The sequence below is a fragment of the Oncorhynchus tshawytscha genome, linkage group LG30 (assembly GCF_018296145.1).
Source record: "Oncorhynchus tshawytscha isolate Ot180627B linkage group LG30, Otsh_v2.0, whole genome shotgun sequence".
Taxonomy (NCBI): Eukaryota; Metazoa; Chordata; class Actinopteri; order Salmoniformes; family Salmonidae; genus Oncorhynchus; species Oncorhynchus tshawytscha.
Genome location: NC_056458.1, coordinates 399,666 through 417,799, shown reverse-complemented (window position 1 = coordinate 417,799; position 18,134 = coordinate 399,666). Strand labels below are relative to the sequence as shown.

General features: G+C 43.2%; 2 protein-coding genes across 2 annotated transcripts in view; both read right to left on the bottom strand.

Annotated features, from left to right (window-relative positions):
* On the bottom strand, nucleotides 1-14,285 carry LOC112229052 (FERM domain-containing protein 7). The gene is made up of 13 exons (XM_024394943.2): nucleotides 13,927-14,285; nucleotides 13,582-13,751; nucleotides 12,781-12,885; nucleotides 10,310-10,352; nucleotides 8,470-8,548; nucleotides 8,206-8,303; nucleotides 7,956-8,070; nucleotides 7,578-7,725; nucleotides 7,245-7,340; nucleotides 6,913-7,076; nucleotides 6,748-6,816; nucleotides 6,490-6,565; nucleotides 1-1,759 (listed from the first exon to the last, which is right to left on the bottom strand). Exons 2-13 carry the CDS (start codon nucleotides 13,720-13,722, stop codon nucleotides 662-664), a joined length of 2,232 nt encoding a protein of 743 aa, XP_024250711.1. The 5' UTR covers nucleotides 13,723-13,751; nucleotides 13,927-14,285; the 3' UTR covers nucleotides 1-661.
* A 1,539-nt stretch (nucleotides 14,286-15,824) lies between these two features.
* chm (CHM Rab escort protein) overlaps nucleotides 15,825-18,134 on the bottom strand; it is a 41,965-nt gene continuing 39,655 nt past the window's right edge. The window contains exons 14-15 of the mRNA XM_042309033.1: nucleotides 17,117-17,274; nucleotides 15,825-16,879 (exon numbers count right to left, since the gene is read on the bottom strand). Coding sequence (XP_042164967.1) covers nucleotides 16,607-16,879; nucleotides 17,117-17,274 — 431 coding nt within the window. The 3' untranslated portion in view covers nucleotides 15,825-16,606. The remainder of the gene's footprint in view (nucleotides 16,880-17,116; nucleotides 17,275-18,134) is intronic.

The window sequence follows — 18,134 nt, the reverse complement described above, 5'->3', positions numbered from 1 at the left end:
TGTTTTTTATTTTTATTGAATGTGTCAGTATTCCATGAAAATACATTGAATTGCATCAGTATCTTTCAACGGCAGAATGGTGGACAAGTCTACAGTATTCCCATTTTGTTTCTGTAGACGGTCCACTTCCTGTTATGTGCAGCTAAGTAGTGCATAGAAAGTCCTTATTCTTTCCACAGTCCTTGCGGTCTTTGAAACCACATTTTCAAAAGGCTTGTTTCATTAGGAATATTCCAATAACAGTTGGAGTTCCTTAGACTGTTGACAGTGAGGTGAGACCAGTACAGTAGCCTATAAGGTCCATCAAAATCCAGCGCTGAAATGGTAAGACTCGGGAGAGGGGCTGTTTGGTCTTTCATCCGAGTACTCATCTTATGTGGTGGAAGTAATTACATTTGTTGATGTAAAGTCTATTCCCAAAAAATGTGAATTGTCTGACGGTTTCTTCAAGGCATACTTATGAAGTCAGGTCCATCAGTTTGGTGTGTCTCTCATGCCTTCATCTTCAAATATGACCAGTGACCGGAATGACTCTGAAGACATGGTCACAAAAACCCTTTTTAGAGATTTATCGTCCCATTGGGACCACAGGCCCACCAAAGAGAATAAGCTGTGATTGGCTATGGATAGCGCCAGTACAAATACTAACGCTCTGATTGGCTCATGACCGCTTTGTTGCTGCACTGCCTTCAGGGTCACTTAAGTTAAAGGAGTCTTCCTCCCCCTCGTCCAGCTGCAGACTACCAGATGAAATGCGCATCCGAGCCAGGGGGCCAGAGCGCACCAGTTTCCCTGGGCAGTAGTATGGGAACATGACGTCCGAGTCACTGAGGCTGATCTCTCCACTCCCTGTCCTGCTCCCGGCCCCTAGCACGCACACAGAGGCGGGCCGTTCAGGCATGGGGGACAGGTTAAGAGGGAGGTGTGTTGGGCGTGCAGGCGAGTGTCGGCGTGATAGGTGAGGGTAGTGACCTAGAGGGCGGAACTCTGCTGCTGGGGCAGAAGGCCGGAGGACCTTCACATCAGAATGGCTCCAGGAGCGCTTGGGTAGGCCTGCCTGGTAGCTGGAGTCATCACTGAAGTGGCCTGCCGTCTCCTCTCTGCCAAATTCCCTCCGACCAGCACCACAACCAGCCAGAGTGGCAGCATACAGCCCCGGAGCAATAGCCATGCTTGGAGGCACGTTGTAGCGATGACGCTGGCGCCGCAGACCGGGAGACAAGGAGGAGGGGTTGGAGAAACTGGAGGAGCGGATGAACTCGTCCAGGAGGGCGGCCTGGGGAGCAGGCCTTGGGCCGTAGTGGGACAGAGGCAGTGGGGCTGGAGCGTGGTCCAAGGAGAAAGAGGAGCAGCCAGACATGTAGGCCTGAGCAGAGAGGGGCAGGATGGGGTGCAGCTCCAGGCAGGGGTAGGGGTAAAGGTGGGAGTGAGGGCTGGGGTAGAGCAGGACCAGCTGCTGTGTATTGGCCAGCAGTCGGCCCCTCTGAGGCCCCTCAGCCACGCTGCTGCTGCGGTTGAAGCTCTGGGTGGCCCTCTCACTGTGGCACCGCAGCCCCTTGGGCCCCTGTAGCGCTGTGGGCCCTGGCTCAGCCCCAGAGAAGGAAGAGGAGCGGGACTGGCCAAAGGCAGAAGTGTGTGCAGAGTGGGGCGGGGGGCCCTCCAGATCCATAGTGGTGAACAGCACCTCCACAGCAGACTGACTGCGCTTCCCACCCGGGGCACAGTCGGGATGGGGGAACCCACAGGTCTGCTCATACACCTGGAACACACACACACACACCCTGATATCACTGACAGCAGGTGTGTAACTTTCACCATTGTACATGACCCCCCCCCCCGGCGGCGCCGGTGTGCTTTAGGACCATGCAGAAGCCTTATATCGTTGGGAAGGCTGTTTTCCGGCACAGCGGGATGAACAGAAGCAGCTGCTTTCTGAGTTCCATACGAAAGCAGAGCAGAAACTGTCTACTCCTTAGTTGATTGATCTAGCTGGCAAGGTAACTGCTGTTTGAAAACAATTATTTGCTCCCAGTGCTGAGCGAGTGGTGTAACTGACATGTTATGTTAGCTAATGTTTAATACCCTCTCGACTGAAGTGAATGAACTACTAGCAGCTAGTTAGCTTTCAAATAGCTAGTAGCTACCACAGCCAGTTCAGCTTTAGCTAGCCTCTAGCTATCTGTCAGGTGGCAGTATTTAACAGCTGTTGTGTGTATGGAAATGTTTTGTAGCCTTTTTTGTCCCGTTTCAACAGAAGTCAGTTTGATGTTGTACCATTAGCTAGAGCTAGCCAAAAGTGAACTAACTTTAGCTACTGTTTTGGCCTCAATCACACTACACCTGAATCAATGAAACCAGCAGCCAACCGATTGAAGACTAATATTCTGTCCTAGCTAATTCCCTACTTGTCACACTGACACAGTATAAACAGCTCTACAGGCAACATTGTCAGTACACAACACTATGCTCATCATGTCTTAGCAGAATCAGATGGTGACAGGTGTCCCTGCAGCTTATGTGAATTTTTAGGTATAGTGAATGGATGAAAAGTTCCATCTTGAGTTGATGGGTATTCTGGTTACAGTCTGGGATCTGTGAATAATGGTAATTTCAATTATTGAACCGTTGATTCTGTTCTTGGATAATATAATGTATAAATGTACACCAAGGTAATTATTTATGCAGGATCAGATGGTGACAGGGGTTTCAGCAGGATCAGATGGTGACAGGGGTTTCATCAGGGTCAGATGATGAAAGGGGTCTCAGCAGGATCAGATGGTGACAGGGGTCTCAGCAGGGTCAGATGGTGACAGGGGTCTCATCAGGGTCAGATGGTGACAGGGGTCTCAGCAGGGTCAGATGGTGACAGGGGTCTCATCAGGGTCAAGCAGCCAGGGAAAACCAGTCTGTGATGGCGCAGAGGTGAACTTTGCAGATACAACACTTTATTCTCTCTGTGCAGAAAACACTGGACAAGCCAGAAGCTTCAAAGATTGAAACTATTTTAAGGCCGTCTGACAGACCTTTAAAGTTGATATCCAAATTGTATCAAGGGTTGATAGAGGCTTTTCCCGATGACACAAAACATGTCAAAGAAAAATGTGAAGAAGACCTGGGAGATGCTACTGATGATGAACGGATACAGATGTTAGAATGCCCAATCATGTATAATCTCAGACAAAAATTACTGCAGTTTTTGACCATCCAGTGAATCTGAATATCATGCATGTCATTCTGCTGGAGGTCTAAAACACAAAAGGGGACATATTTGCAGTCTTGTGAAGGCTGACTGAATTCTGGCAAAGAGTAAATTCTTTCATCTCAGCATGTCTACAGATTCTCACTGTTTTGGTTTCCTTATAAATGTGGATACTGGGGGCTGTTATCAGAAGAAACTGTGTAATCTAGAATTTATAGAGGCTAAGACATGCAAATGCCATTAATTAGAAGGTTGGTTATCCTCCCACAATGGATGGAAGAAATGCCAAGTTATGTATCGCTAGATTTGATTTATTACATGATTAAGGGTACACTGTGCAACTTTCATAAGGTCTGGATACCTTATACGGAATACTGTACAACAAAAGGAGTCTGTATTGAAAACATGCCCACGTCAGGGGAGATACCTATTTAGGCAATCCCAAGGTGCTGGTCTGCCGTACTGTTATTTGTAGAGGTCGACCGATTAATCGGAATAGCCGATTAATTAGGGCCGATTTCAAGTTTTCATAACAATCGGAAATCGGTATATTTGGACACCAATTTTTTTTTAACTAGGCAAGTCAGTTAAGAACACATTCTTATTTTCAATGACGGCTTAGGAACGGTGGGTTAACTGCCTTGTTCAAGGGCAGAACAACTGAGTTTTACCTTGTCAGCTCAGGGATTCAATCTTGCAACCTTACGGTTAACTAGTCCAATGCTCTAACCACCTGCTTTACATTGCACTCCACGAGGAGCCTGCCTGTTACGCGAATGCAGTAAGAAGCCAAGGTAAGTTGCTAGCAACCATTAAACTTATCTTATAAAAAAAATCAATCAATCATAATCACTAGTTATAACTACACATGGTTGATGATATTACTAGTTTATCTAGCGTGTCCTGCGTAATAATCGATGCGGTGCATATTCGTGAAAAAGGACTGTCGTTGCTCCAACGTGTACCTAACCATAAACATCAATGCCTTTCTTAAAATCAATACACAGTTTTCAACTAGCAATAATCCATTTTTTTTCGTATTGTATGTTTATATAATAATTATTATTATTTATTTTTGTTACGCTCGTCTGTTACTGTCACTTTGTCCTATCGTTGTCTAATATCTTTTCACCTTTGTTTTGAATGTTCTTAATTGGAAAATGCAAAAATTAAATATTCAAAAAAACACACAAAAAAAAAAATCTATATTTAGCTAAAAGAAAGGTTAGCAGGCAATATTAACCAGGTGAAATTGTGTCACTTCTCTTGTGTTCATTGCACGCAGAGTCAGGGTATATGCAACAGTTTGGGCCGCCTGGCTCATTTGCCAGAATTTTACGGAATTATGACATAACATTGAAGGTTGTGCAATGTAACAGCAATATTTAGACTTAGAGTTGCCACCCGTTTGATAAAATACGGAATAATCCATATTTCACTGAAAGAATAAACATTTTGTTTTCGAAATGATAGTTTCGGGATTCAACCATATTAAAGACCAAAGGCTCGTATTTCTGTGTGTTATTATGTTATAATTAAGTTTATGATTTGATAAAGCAGTCTGAATGAGCGATGGTAGGCACCAGCAGGCTCGTAAGCATTCATTCAAACAGCACTTTTGTGCGTTTGCCAGCAGCTCTTCACTATGCTTCAAGCCTATCAACTCCCGAGATGAGGCTGGTGTAACCGATGTGAAATGGCTAGCTAGTTAGCGGGGTGCGCGCCAATAGCGTTTCAAACGTCACTCGCTCTGAGACTTGGAGTAGTTGTTCCCCTTGCTCTGCATGGGTAATGCTGGGAGTGAGACCGAGTCAAGACTGAGACCGGGAGGGGGACAAGGGTTCCGAGACCAGAAAAATGCGGTGCAGGTTATACTGTTCTTCACATTACCATCTCTGGTAAACACACATTATATCAAATCAAATCTATGTTAGTTAGCGAGCCAGCCAGCTAACGTTAGCTAGCTAACAGTACGATTTAACTAGATAAACTACTTTATAACAACATTTGAAATGTATCATATCTGAAAATATAGCTAGGTAGACTCTCTTACCTGTAAACATGGATGAATGCTTCTCCCTCTCTGCCATGGTTGCCCTTAGTTTTGAAGATGTAATCTGGAGACAGGTGTTTCATAGAACAGCCTGTATGTTCTCTTTTTGACTCCCTCCGCATATTTGAACCTTCGACCTACTAAGCTATCATCCTCTACTTCCACCGTGCATTCCACAGATTTCAAAGCTCTGACCTCCAGAAAGTGGAGGGCAACACCTTTGCAGTTATTTGTGCTATCTTTCATAAAAATCCACTTTAGAAATCATTACCTACACATACTGAGCAGACCTTTGTTATAGACAGAAGCGTGCTACATAGCAGACCAACCCAAACACATCTCTCGGCATGTCCAGCGCAGCCATTATCTCAGCCCATCATGGCTAGCGGGAAGGTTGCTGACTTTGTCTGTGGCTAAACCAACTAGGCTCCTAATTTAACAATTTGATTTGTTTTTACAGATAGCATACAAGTTTGTTATTAATGCGCATGAAAGTTCACATTTTCCAGAAGACATTTTCTGCCAAAAATGTCTGTTGGGATGGTGTCTGATGGTGTCAATGTTGACAGTATCAACATTGATTTGGCTCACTTATACTTTGCAGAAAAAGATTGCATTGGCAAGATGGTGAAACCCATTCAGAAGTAGAGTACACAAAGTGCTGCTTGCTTGATGGCACATGTAATCATAAATGATTTATTTGGCCATAGAGTACGAGACATGCGGACCAATTTAAGGGAATGGAGGTGGCGTGAAGTCTAACACATTGCAAGAAAATTCAGCTTCAGCAAGAACAGGAGTCCATTTGCACCTTGAGACACAGGAATGCATTTAGAACAGAAGACTGGCACTGAGCCGGAGGCTTGAAACGCATACAGGAGGACCTGAACTGTGAGACACCTAGTTCTGTCATCTCAAAAGAGCCTAAGGATACGTGGTCATACTACAACCTTACCTCATATTACAAACCTCCGTTGTCAAAACAAACTGACCAACAACAAAAAATGCAGAAGTGAGCCGTTGGAATTGACTCACAGGAAATCTCCTATTGCACTTGTGCATTTACAAGTTTGGTTTAGAGCACATGCAATTATGCTAATTGTTTATCAATCAAATCGCAATTGATTTATAGTGTCTTTCACTCGGTCTCAACACCCTTTAAATTCTGTTTAGAATAATAATACAACAAAGAAATCAACATACAACAAAGAAATCCATATAACAGAAGGTACTGTACCTGTTTGGAGACATCAGTGAGGAGGTCAGGAGAGGACCTGCACTGCCTGTTGTCATAGTGGGCCTTGTAGAATTTCCTGGAACGTAGAGGTTTAGAAAGACAAGGGTTTATTGCTTTGCTTAACCATATTCAAGCAATGCAAACCGTGCTTTCTGGACTTAAAAACAACTTCAATGAAGATTCTCCATTAAGATTGCTTTTCAGTCCAGAACTAGGCTTAATCTGTGTTCGGGAAACCTCCCCAATAAGTGTTGTAACCTTTCAAAAGGCAGGTTCTTCCTCCCCCCTCTCCTGACACAGTCCAACAGTTGTTTCTGGGTCCTACCACTAGAGAGAGGGGTAGCACAGTGTTATCAAACTGAGTAAACGGTAAAGGCTTTTGACAAATGAATAAATTCCCCCTTACGTATCTAGTGGTCTGACCTGTATCTGAAGCAGGAGCCTTTACTGTAGAGGAAGGACTTGTGTCGGGACTTGGGCTCCTCAGAGAGACGGAAGAAGGCATGGTACTCTACACACGTCTTCCAGAAGGCCTTACACACATCACGGCTGGCCATGGCTAGCTCTACCGTGTCCTTACGAGAGGGCTGACCAAACACACACATGTAATAGAGATCATTTCTGTCTAAATAAAGCAGCATGTTGTTTGAATAAAACCACATGTAACCAACAAACAGACAAACACCTGGTAACTAATGAAATCCTGTTTGACCACTCAGTCACACTTAACGTCTCAAAAAAAAAAAAAAACTCACCACAATCTTAGCATGGAGTTTAATCAAAAAATGCTTTCTTTTAAAACTCAGTTTGCGGATTGAGGCCCAGCTGAAAGTGTTTATCTTGGTGTTGCCCTGGGAGAAGAGAGAAACAAACTGTCAAGCAGTCCAAATGTAAACCTCTGTAATAAACACTTCTCTCTTGGTTCTGTTTACTTCTTGGCATATCTGTTTCCAGCTCCTGTCTCTCTAAAAAAGACAGTCCACACTGTACAATCCACTGTAATGCAAGAACATAGTATATTATACATGCCCTATGAACAACTCCTGTACATCTCATTAAGAGGTCTTTGTGACGAGCCCAGCCATTACCTGGAAGACCAACACTCCAGAGTGTGTGATGGCCAGGTTGATCTTGGTGCCCTCTCCATCATTGGCAGCCTGTGGGCGGATCCCGTACATGTCCAGCTTCCGAGCCACCTCTAGCAGCTGGCTGTCTGCCTCACCTGGTGTCTGGCCCCTGGAACACACGCAGCACCAGCAACAGCCTACATTCACCTAACCACCAAACCCCCTGTCACCTCAACACGATGCGACAGTCACCTCACCGCCAGAACCATCAAGCCTTCACACCTGGTATGCCTGAGTCATTAACTACTTCAGATCCTGAGCAGTGTAGGCCCTATTCTGCCCCCTCCCAGCTACCAGAGAGCCCTAAGCCTCTGACCCTTGAGCCCGGGAGGTATCTACCTGTGCCTCTTGTGGAAGCGCAGGATCTTCTTGTGGAGGCACTCCTGGTTGGGTACGTAGTTCTTGGTCTCTAGATGTTGCAAGTCAAGTTCCTCCTCGTAGTCACCTAGCTCTGCTACAAGTGTAAGGAATCAGTGGAGACATCACCACAAACACAAGCCACTATTATGATAAAACTGGAGTTCAATTGTAAGCATGAAGCATTATGTGGCTTTACTCTTCAACGACAAACCCCAGGGGTTCTACTTACACTGCAGTAAATGTGAGACAAGGAGAGCAGCGCTGTTATCATTGCAAGTAAGACTCCCATTGGACAAATCCTGTTTAATCTGCAATGCAAACAGGTACCTGCAAGAGGGAAGTTGAATAAGCTTGAATTTGTCTTGATTAAGCATCATGTCTCTCTGTACCAAATAAGTTCCCTTAGTCAAGAGGTCCAAACCATTTGTATAGCTGGGGCAAATGTCAATTGGCACAACCTTTTTCAACAGAAGAACAAGAGAGAGTGACCTACCTGGTCAGTTCTTTCTGCAGCTGCCCTGGGTCTGGGGGGAAGAACTTCACTATGAAGCGGAACGTTGGATCACTGGTGTCTGTAGGAGAGAGGAACAATATCCTTGATGCTCATTCCCCATTGTTTTAGTACGACAGATAGCATGATTCAGTCCACATAGCAGAATTCACAAGCCTTTGCATAAATTACAGTTGAAGTTAGAAGTTTACATACACTTAGGTTGGAGTCATTAAAACTAGTTTTTCAACCACTCCACAAATTTCTTGTTTACAAACTATAGTTGTGGCAAGTCGGTTAGGACATCTACTTTGTGCATGCCACAAGTAATTTTTCCAACAATTGTTTACAGACATTCTTTCACTTATAATTCACTGTATCACAATTCCAGTGGGTCAGAAGTTTACATACATTTAGTTGACTGTGCCTTTAAACTGCATGAAAAATTCCAGAAAATGATGTCAAGGCTTTAGAAGCTTCTGATAGGCTAATTGACATCATTTGAGTCAATTGGAGGTGTACCTGTGGATGTATTTCAATGCCTACCTTCAAACTCAGTGCCTCTTTGCTTGACATCATGGGAAAATTAAAAGAAATCAGCCAAGGCCTCAGAAAATAAATTGTATACCTCCACAAGTCTGGATCATCATTGGGAGCAATTTCCAAACGCCTGAATGTAACACGCTCATCTGTACAAACAATAGTACGCAAGTATAAACACCATGGGACCACAAAGCCGTCATGCCGCTCAGGAAAGAGGCGCATTCTGTCTTCTAGAGATGGACATACTTTGGTGCGAAAAGTGCAAATCAATCCCAGATCAACAGTAAAGGACCTTGTGAAGATGCTGGAGGAAACAGGTACAAAAGTATCTATATCCACAGTGAAAACGAGTCCTATATCGACATAACCTGAAAGGTCGCTCAGCAAAGAAGAAGCCACTGCTCCAAAACCGCCATAAACAAGTCAGACTACGGTTTGAAACTGCACATGGGGACAAAGATCGTACTTTTTGGAGAAATGTCCTCTGGTCTGATGAAACAAAAATAGAACTGTTTGGCCATAATGACCATCGTTACATTTGGAGGATAAAGGGGGAGGCTTGCAAGCCGAATAACACCATCCCAACCGTGAAGCATGGGGGTGGCAGCATCATGTTGTGGGGTTGCTTTGCTGCAGGAGGGACTGGTGCACTTCACAAAATAGGTGGCATCATGAGGAGGACAATTATGTGGATATATTGAAGCAACATCTCAAGACATCAGTCAGGAAGATGACGCTTGGTCGCAAATGGGTCTTCCAAATGGACAATAACCCCAAGCATACCTCCAAAGTTGTGTCAAAATGGCTTAAGGATAACAAAGTCAAGGTATTGGAGTGGCCATCACAAAGCCCTGACCTCAATCCTATAGAAAATTTGTGGGCAGAACTGAAAAAGCATGTGTGAGCAAGGAGGCCTACACACCTGACTCAGTTACACCAGCTCTGTCAGGAGGAATGGGCCAAAATTCACCCAACTTATTGTGGGAAACTTGTGGAAGGCTACCCGAAACGTTTGACCCAAGTAAAACAATTTAAAGGTGCTTAAATACTAATTGAGTGTATGTAAACTTCTGACCCACTGGGAATGTGATGAAAGAAATTAAAGCTGAAATAAATCATTCTCTCTACTATTATTCTGACATTTCACATTCTTAAAATAAAGTGGTGATCCTAACCATCCTAAAAAAATGTTTTTTTAATTGGATTAAATGTCAGGAATTGTGACAAAATGAGTTCAAATGTATTTCGCTAAGGTGTATGTAAACTTCCGACTTCAACTGTACCAGTACCTGCAACTTACTTTTGACTTGCTTGGCCAGGGGCTTTAGCAGTTCCAACCACATCTGGGATTAGAAATACAGATCAGATTAGCATCCAAAGCTTGGAGTGACATCATTTAGTGTACCTTCTTTGTTCACACTTTATTTGGATATTCCATCTGTAGATGCTCGACAGATGGTCATAATATCAACAAACTATCTGTTGATAAGCAACTGCTTGCTAGCGTTAGCACAGTGACTGAAAGTCTATGGATATCTGCTAGCATGTTAGTTAGCTGGTTAGCATTGGCTTGCAAAACCACCTCGAAATTCCCTCATACTGGACAGAGAGACATATAAGAATGTTCATCTGACTCTGGGGAAGTACATCAAGGGCCTCATTGCCAAAATTCCGAAGTATCCCTTTAAGGTTAGGGTTAGGATAAGGTTTAAGGTTAGGGTTAGGATAAGGTTTAAGGTTAGGGTTAGGATAAGGTTTAAGGTTAGGGTTAGGATAAGGTTTAAGGTTAGGGTTAGGATAAGGTTTAGGGTTAGGATAAGGTTAGGGTTAGGTTAAGGTTAGGGTGAGGATAAGGTTTAAGGTTAGGGTTAGGATAAGGTTAGGGTTAGGATAAGGTTTAAGGTTAGGGTTAGGATAAGGTTTAAGGTTAGGGTTAGGATAAGGTTTAAGGTTAGGGTTAGGATAAGGTTTAAGGTTAGGGTTAGGTTAAGGTTAGGGTTAGGATAAGGTTTAAGGTTAGGGTTAGGATAAGGTTTAAGGTTAGGATAAGGTTTAAGGTTAGGTTAGGATAAGGTTTAAGGTTAGGGTTAGGTTAAGGTTAGGGTTAGGATAAGGTTTAAGGTTAGGGTTAGGATAAGGTTTAAGGTTAGGGTTAGGATAAGGTTTAAGGTTAGGGTTAGGATAAGGTTTAAGGTTAGGGTTAGGATAAGGTTTAGGGTTAGGTTAGGGTTAGGATAAGGTTTAAGGTTAGGTTAGGTTAAGGTTAGGGTTAGGATAAGGTTTAAGGTTAGGGTTAGGATAAGGTTTAAGGTTAGGGTTAGGATAAGGTTAGGGTTAGGATAAGGTTTAAGGTTAGGTTAAGGTTAGGGTTAGGATAAGGTTTAAGGTTAGGGTTAGGATAAGGTTTAAGGTTAGGGTTAGGATAAGGTTTAAGGTTAGGGTTAGGATAAGGTTTAGGGTTAGGGTTAGGATAAGGTTTAAGGTTAGGTTAGGTTAAGGTTAGGGTTAGGATAAGGTTTAAGGTTAGGGTTAGGATAAGGTTTAAGGTTAGGGTTAGGATAAGGTTTAGGGTTAGGGTTAGGATAAGGTTTAAGGTTAGGGTTAGGTTAGGGTTAGGATAAGGTTTAAGGTTAGGGTTAGGATAAGGTTTAAGGTTAGGGTTAGGTTAAGGTTAGGGTTAGGATAAGGTTTAAGGTTAGGGTTAGGATAAGGTTTAAGGTTAGGGTTAGGATAAGGTTTAAGGTTAGGGTTAGGTTAAGGTTAGGGTTAGGATAAGGTTTAAGGTTAGGGTTAGGATAAGGTTTAAGGTTAGGGTTAGGATAAGGTTTAAGGTTAGGGTTAGGTTAAGGTTAGGGTTAGGATAAGGTTTAAGGTTAGGGTTAGGTTAAGGTTAGGGTTAGGATAAGGTTTAAGGTTAGGGTTAGGATAAGGTTTAAGGTTAGGGTTAGGATAAGGTTTAGGGTTAGGATAAGGTTAGGGTTAGGTTAAGGTTAGGGTGAGGATAAGGTTTAAGGTTAGGGTTAGGATAAGGTTTAAGGTTAGGGCCAGTGGTGGAAAAAGTGCTCAATTGTCATGCTTGAGTAAAAGTTAAGATACGTTAATAGAAAATGACTCAAGTAAAAGTGAGTCACCCAGTAAAATACTACTTGAGTAAGTCTAAAAATATTTGGTTTTAAATATACTTAAGTATCAAAAGTAAATTAAATTGCTAAAATATACTTAAGTATCAAAAAGTAAAAGTATAAACCATTTCAAATTCCTTATATTAAGCAAACCATTTTTTTTTAAATTGACGGACAGCCAGGGGCACACTCCAACACTCAGACATATTTACAAACAAAGCATTTGTGTTTGAGTCCGTCAGATCAGAGGCAGTAGGGATGACCAGGGATGTTCTCTTGATAAGTGTGTGAATTTGACCATTTTCCTGTCAAAATGTAATGAGTACTTTTGGGTGTCAGGGGAAATGTATGGAGTAAAAAGTACATTATTGTCTTTAGGAATGTAGTAAAGTAAAAGTTGGCAAAAATATAAATAGCAAAGTAAAGTACAGATACCTAAAAAAAAAACGATTTAAGTAGTACTTTAAAGTATTTTTACTTAGGTACTTTACACCACTGGTTAGGGCAAGAGTTAGTATAGTCAGTTGAAATGTTAGTCTGTAAGCATCTACAGATGGAGAATCCAAATCATGTGTTACTCTTCTTGTCATCCCTTAGTCGAACCTACATTTGAGTTACAGTACAGTATGTGCTCTACTGAATGACTTACATAACTGCCACACTGGTGACGGAACTCAAGGCCAAAATACTCTTTTTCCAACAGCTTCAGGTGCCCACATACTTTGTTGTAGAAATCATTTCCAAGGATCCTTTGCTGTAAACAGTAAATACGAAAGTTATACTTTGAAGTTTTCATTTGGCATTTTCTTTACAAAAATAACAACATAGAGTAATTCAGCTTACACGGATCAGATCGGAATCATGATTTATTTCCCCAACTAAGCTGTGTGAAGATGAGGAGTTTTGACATGACCTGACCATGCATTTCACTGCAGAATAAAGAAAGAGTCAAATGATGAGAGGTAGGCTGGAACGAATGAAGGCGCTTTATGTTCAATATCCCAAGGGGATGAGGAAATCGGGCCACCTTAGACACTTTAAAACCCTGCTAACTCAAAGCTGCCCTGCAGCCATTCACATCCGTCTGTACTGGACCACTCAGCAACCTCTTCTTTGATCCACTTATTGTCCCTTCACTCATGACATAGATGCACAAAATGCCCCATGGCTTGGATGGAAAAATACTGCATGCAGTCAACAGGGATAATGGGGTTTTAAAAGGAAGTGAAATGCATTGCCAACAGAGTACAATTGGAAGAAGAATCTATTTAACTGTAATAATAAAAATGATAACATCTGAATATACTTCTGTTTACAATAAGCAGAGGTATTTCCGTTGACAAACACATAAGGCAGTGACGGTCTTTTGGCCCGTGTGTAAATCGATGAATACTTGTGACTTCTGGTCACAAGTTGACTGGAATATAGTTATGAAAAATACACTTCTCACCTCAACCTCAAATATGCTCTCACTGTCATCCAAGAAGATGACCCGCAGTTTGAATGTGTCCTCTCTTTGTTTCTTGCGAACAACGACGGCTCTCAACTCTTGAGTTCGGTTGGGCTCGTGTCCACCTTGGCTCTCGGTCATCCTCACCCACTCGTCACGAGCAAAACACACTGACACAAAACAGCAGAACTGATGACATCTTACAAACACAAGGAGTACAGGTGCTCGAAGCGGTTTTCTTGTGTTGTCAAAATATGACTGAATAACTCAAATGTAAGTTTGATGGAATCATGGAAACTATTTGGACTCCACTAAAAAGGTATTTCAACAAAATGTTTTACATACCCTTTTCTCTTCTGTGGGTTTCATCATCCCCTCAATGATCCATCCTCACCAAATTCCAAGCAACATCGTTCAAAACCCACTATGAAGAGGGGAACCATCCTCTCTATCCTCTCCTCACTAACATCTCCAGGCACAGCTCCAAATAGATGGCTGCACTTTGGAAAAGGTCGCACACGCATTAAATGTGTGTGTGTGAGATTACTGCAGTGATGCAAGGTCAGGTGGTCACTGGTAGCATCATCAGGAGCTCTCTGGAAAAAAGTAAGATACAGTACCGTAGAACGCCACTAGATGTCAGTGAGTGCATTTAACATGACCGCCATGTTCACTCAGGACTGAACTAGCTGAGACAGGTCTTTACAAAAAAACTAATCTGACTAAAAATCTACCCTCTATTCTATATAATATTTTACTGGAGAGTAACATTCTAAAGAACCTGTTGTATTTTCCATAGGCAGAATGGCTAATGATTGTTTAATAGTACAAATGAGATCATTCACTCAATCGGAGATCATTCACTAGGTAGGGGCAATCCAAATAAACAATTTAAGAATGTGAAAAACACTTTTGCAAGCCATTGAGGCATAATTCATTACTGTACAGGGTTTGTAGGGTAATTTCACTGATTTGGGTGTTCACCAATGATCATGTTTGAAACAAGTTCAGAATGTTTGAATTCCTAAGAAACTCTTCCGCAGCATTCCACAAAAAAGGACGTCTGATGTAAATTATCTTTGAAGAAATCTACAGAAAGCATTTCCTGTCACAGAAAAAAATCTACTGTGCATAAGAGCACATTCTCTGCCGTCTCTATGAGTCTGCCCCCCAGAGTGAGTGAAATCTGCCCCGCTAGGTGTCTAGCCTGTGGCTCTCTTTACCCTTTTGCATTTTAATGTCACGACTCTCCATGCAGAAAATTGATTCCCAATGATACCATTGAGAGGCTGGTTCACTAAGTGGAGAAAAACAAGAACAATGAGTCTACAAACACTAAATGGTGACACTAAATGAGGAAAATATCCTGGAAATACAAGCGATTATTAAGTGGGAAGTATGTTTGAATGAGGATATGTCAGTTTGATTTGATGCCCTGCTCTAAAAGGTCTTTGACTGCCGTAACAGATGAGGGTGACATTGCAGTGTTTGTTGATGTTACGGAGGAGACAGTGAGGTCTGCTCCTCTCTATAGCCTTCAGGCCCAGATATCCAGCACAAAAGCCATACATTGTCTCGAGGAATAGTCAGGTAAGTGACACTAAACTAAGCAAACAACAGAACATATACCGTAAGAAAAATACTACTACTATATTCCTACTCTAGATGTAGCTTGATAATCCTCCCCTCAATGAGGTTGTTTTTAGTTTTATCCTCTCCTCCAATAAAGAGCATATTTGCCAGCTCTTAATGACCCAGCCATGTGTTTTACAGTAATTCATCTCCCTTGAATCTGTAAATACTCTCAACAGAGCGGAGATCAAATTACGGCAAAACAAAGCCCCGTGAGCAGAGCATTCACAGGCGTAATGAGCCATCTGTTCTGTCACGCCACCACAAAACAAATGTCATCAAACCCTTCGCTCTCTACCTTCCCTTTCTCGCTCCTCTCTCACCTCCCTTTCTTTCCAGGTAAACTGTGGAGCTTTTGTTTGTTCTGGAAGCAGGAACACCTTGCTCCGCCGACAGCTGCAGCCACATCACACATTGTTACAGTTGTATCAGATTTTTGTTCCCGAACAGAAATTGGCTCACACCGGTCAAAGCCACAGAGCTGGGGCGTGTCATTGGAGCGCTCCGTCTGCTGCTGTTGCCTCTGTTCTGTTACCTCTCCTCTTCCAATTCAGTTGGAAACTGATCTCCAACTTCACTGTAAATTACTTTGTAAAACGAGATACAGGAGCCGTTGTTCGGTAGCACTTTAATGGTTGTCAACCTTTTAAAAAAGGATAGTGACAGCGACAATACACATGAGAACAGAGTTGAAATACTTAAGCACATTAAAAGAGACGTGGGGTTCGAGTACAATTGGATGGCGCAGCAGTGTGTGTGAAAACATGCAAGTTGCGTTGCGAGGCTATCCCTGCCCAGTGTTTCGGGGGGGTTCTTATTGAGGATGAGGCATCTCATACTTCCTGTAAGGCCTTAAAAACGCCCAGAAAACCCATTCCAGACATACACAAGAGGCGGGAAACAAAACAGCATCACGTCCCCTCTGGCTGAGCGAAAATCTTAACGTGAGTGGAAAAAGGCAACCATTTCTTTGGGCTCTACACCAGAGACCCTGATTAAGAACACACATCAAATTCAATGGCTTTTAGAAAGAACAGCCCCCCCCCTCACTCAGAAGAATCTTTACATCAACCTCAGGTGAGAGGAAAAATACAGTGAGCAGGCTGCTATATAGTGCCCAGTAAAGAAATTACTCCATTAATATACTGTGCATATCAATGTAAATACTGTATATATGTATGTATATATATATATAAATGTCTCTGCAGGTGACCACATCAAGGATGGTGAAGATGATCCCTCTAAGGCTTTCTGGGGATGAGAACGCTGTGTGGTTACCAAGACCACAGAGTCCAGCTATGCCTTCAGAGGAGTGCTGACTGACTGCTGTGCATGCCAGGACTCTGAAGCAGAAGGCAGCAGTCTGTTTGTACACGGAGGGGGGTGCGTGGGGCTATTCATCGCTGGTGGGGCTCGGCTCATCCCCAGCCCCAGTTTCCGGTGTTACGGAGTCTCCCGCCCCCTTCTTTTCTCCCACGGCTTCCTTTCCCTCCTGCCTCCCAGCGCTCTCTCCTCCTTGGGCACCAGCACCCTCTGCTGGTGCAGCCTCCTCAAAGCCCGGGCCCTCCCCCTGGGGCCCATCCCCATCGTAGATGATGTCCTCGGGGTTGGGGGCCGGGGGGCAGAACTCCTCGTCAGGGAGAAGCTGGCGGAACACTGCCTCGGCCTGGAGAGAGAGAGATGACAGATGACGCCGAACACACACAACAAAGACAGGTGAGGACAACTCAATCTACACCAATAGCCCCATCGGACAGTACACTTCCAGGCTAGTGACGCAAGTCATCGTTAGCCAATTATTTGCTCAATTTTTAACAATGATAAACGTTAAAGAATGCAATTCTTACAAGTTTAGCGTGACAGTAAAAAAAAAAATGTATATCTCTAGGACATTGTCACTTACCAGTTTGATGGAGTGGTCACTGCCCAGGGCGGTATCAGGGCTGGCACACACATGTACGTTACTGGGCAGGTCATAGCTGCTCCTGTCCACAGCAGAGGTGTCCCTCATGTTGAAGTACAGGGCCCACAGCACCGTCGGTCCCCTGCTCTCCTCCTCTCCTGGATGGGGGAAGGACCGGCGTCATGAATGTAATGTAGTGTTCAGATTTCTACGGAGAGCCGTGCATGGACAGAAGTCGCACTGAAGATCAACGGAGGAATCATCTGACGTCAGTTGAAATGTTTCGGGAACATATGATGTATGTATGTATGTATGTATACGCATGCAGCTCATGTCTGCCGGTGAAACAAATTCCCTAGATAACAGGGTATTAGTAACAGTAAGTTACCAAACAATTGAATCATTAACTCAATTCATATTTTCGGGTAGAAATGCTCAGCCATAATGGTGCCAATTTAGTGGTGTAGGAATATTTCCGTGGGTGTTTGAGACGGGAACTTAACAGGCTCCTTTCAACACAGCTTATCTGTGAGGAAGCATGATTCCTGTTAATGGGGTGACATTTGGTTTGCCGACAAGGCACATGGGAAAGTGTTTCTTGACACTCTTTGATCGGTCCGTGAGTGAGACTTGAAGCGGTCAAACAAAAACGAGAGAGGATGATTTGGAGCTGCGAGAAGGCTCCTGGTTTTCAAAGCGTAAAAACCGTCATTCTGTATCATTACCCTTTAAAATGTAAGGGACCAAAAAAAAAAAAGGTACCCAAAGAAAGAGAGGGAAAAAGGTGTCAGTCTGAAATGTCAGTGTGGTCATTACCAAAATGTCACACAATTATAATATGTGTTACTTTTCCTGCCTTGGGTAGCAGAGTGATTTAGTTAATTTGGTGAGCAGCAGAGGTGTGGCACCATCAATGTGACGACACTTCAAAAGGCCACCCAACCTCAACATACACCCCTGTCCATCCACACATCCTCTCCATACACTACACCTACACACACACACACCTGACCAAATA

What these genes read in the sequence shown, in the direction of transcription:
- LOC112229052 (XM_024394943.2), bottom strand. Translation starts at nt 13,722, where the DNA reads ATGACCGAGAGCCAAGGTGGACACGAGCCCAACCGAACTCAAGAGTTG. An exon ending in CCTGGCCAAGCAAGTCAAAA is followed by an intron (nt 8,549 to 10,309) that starts GTAAGTTGCAGG and finishes TCTCTCCTACAG; the next exon opens with ACACCAGTGATCCAACGTTC. An exon ending in CGCTTCCACAAGAGGCACAG is followed by an intron (nt 7,726 to 7,955) that starts GTAGATACCTCC and finishes CGTGTGTTCCAG; the next exon opens with GGGCCAGACACCAGGTGAGG.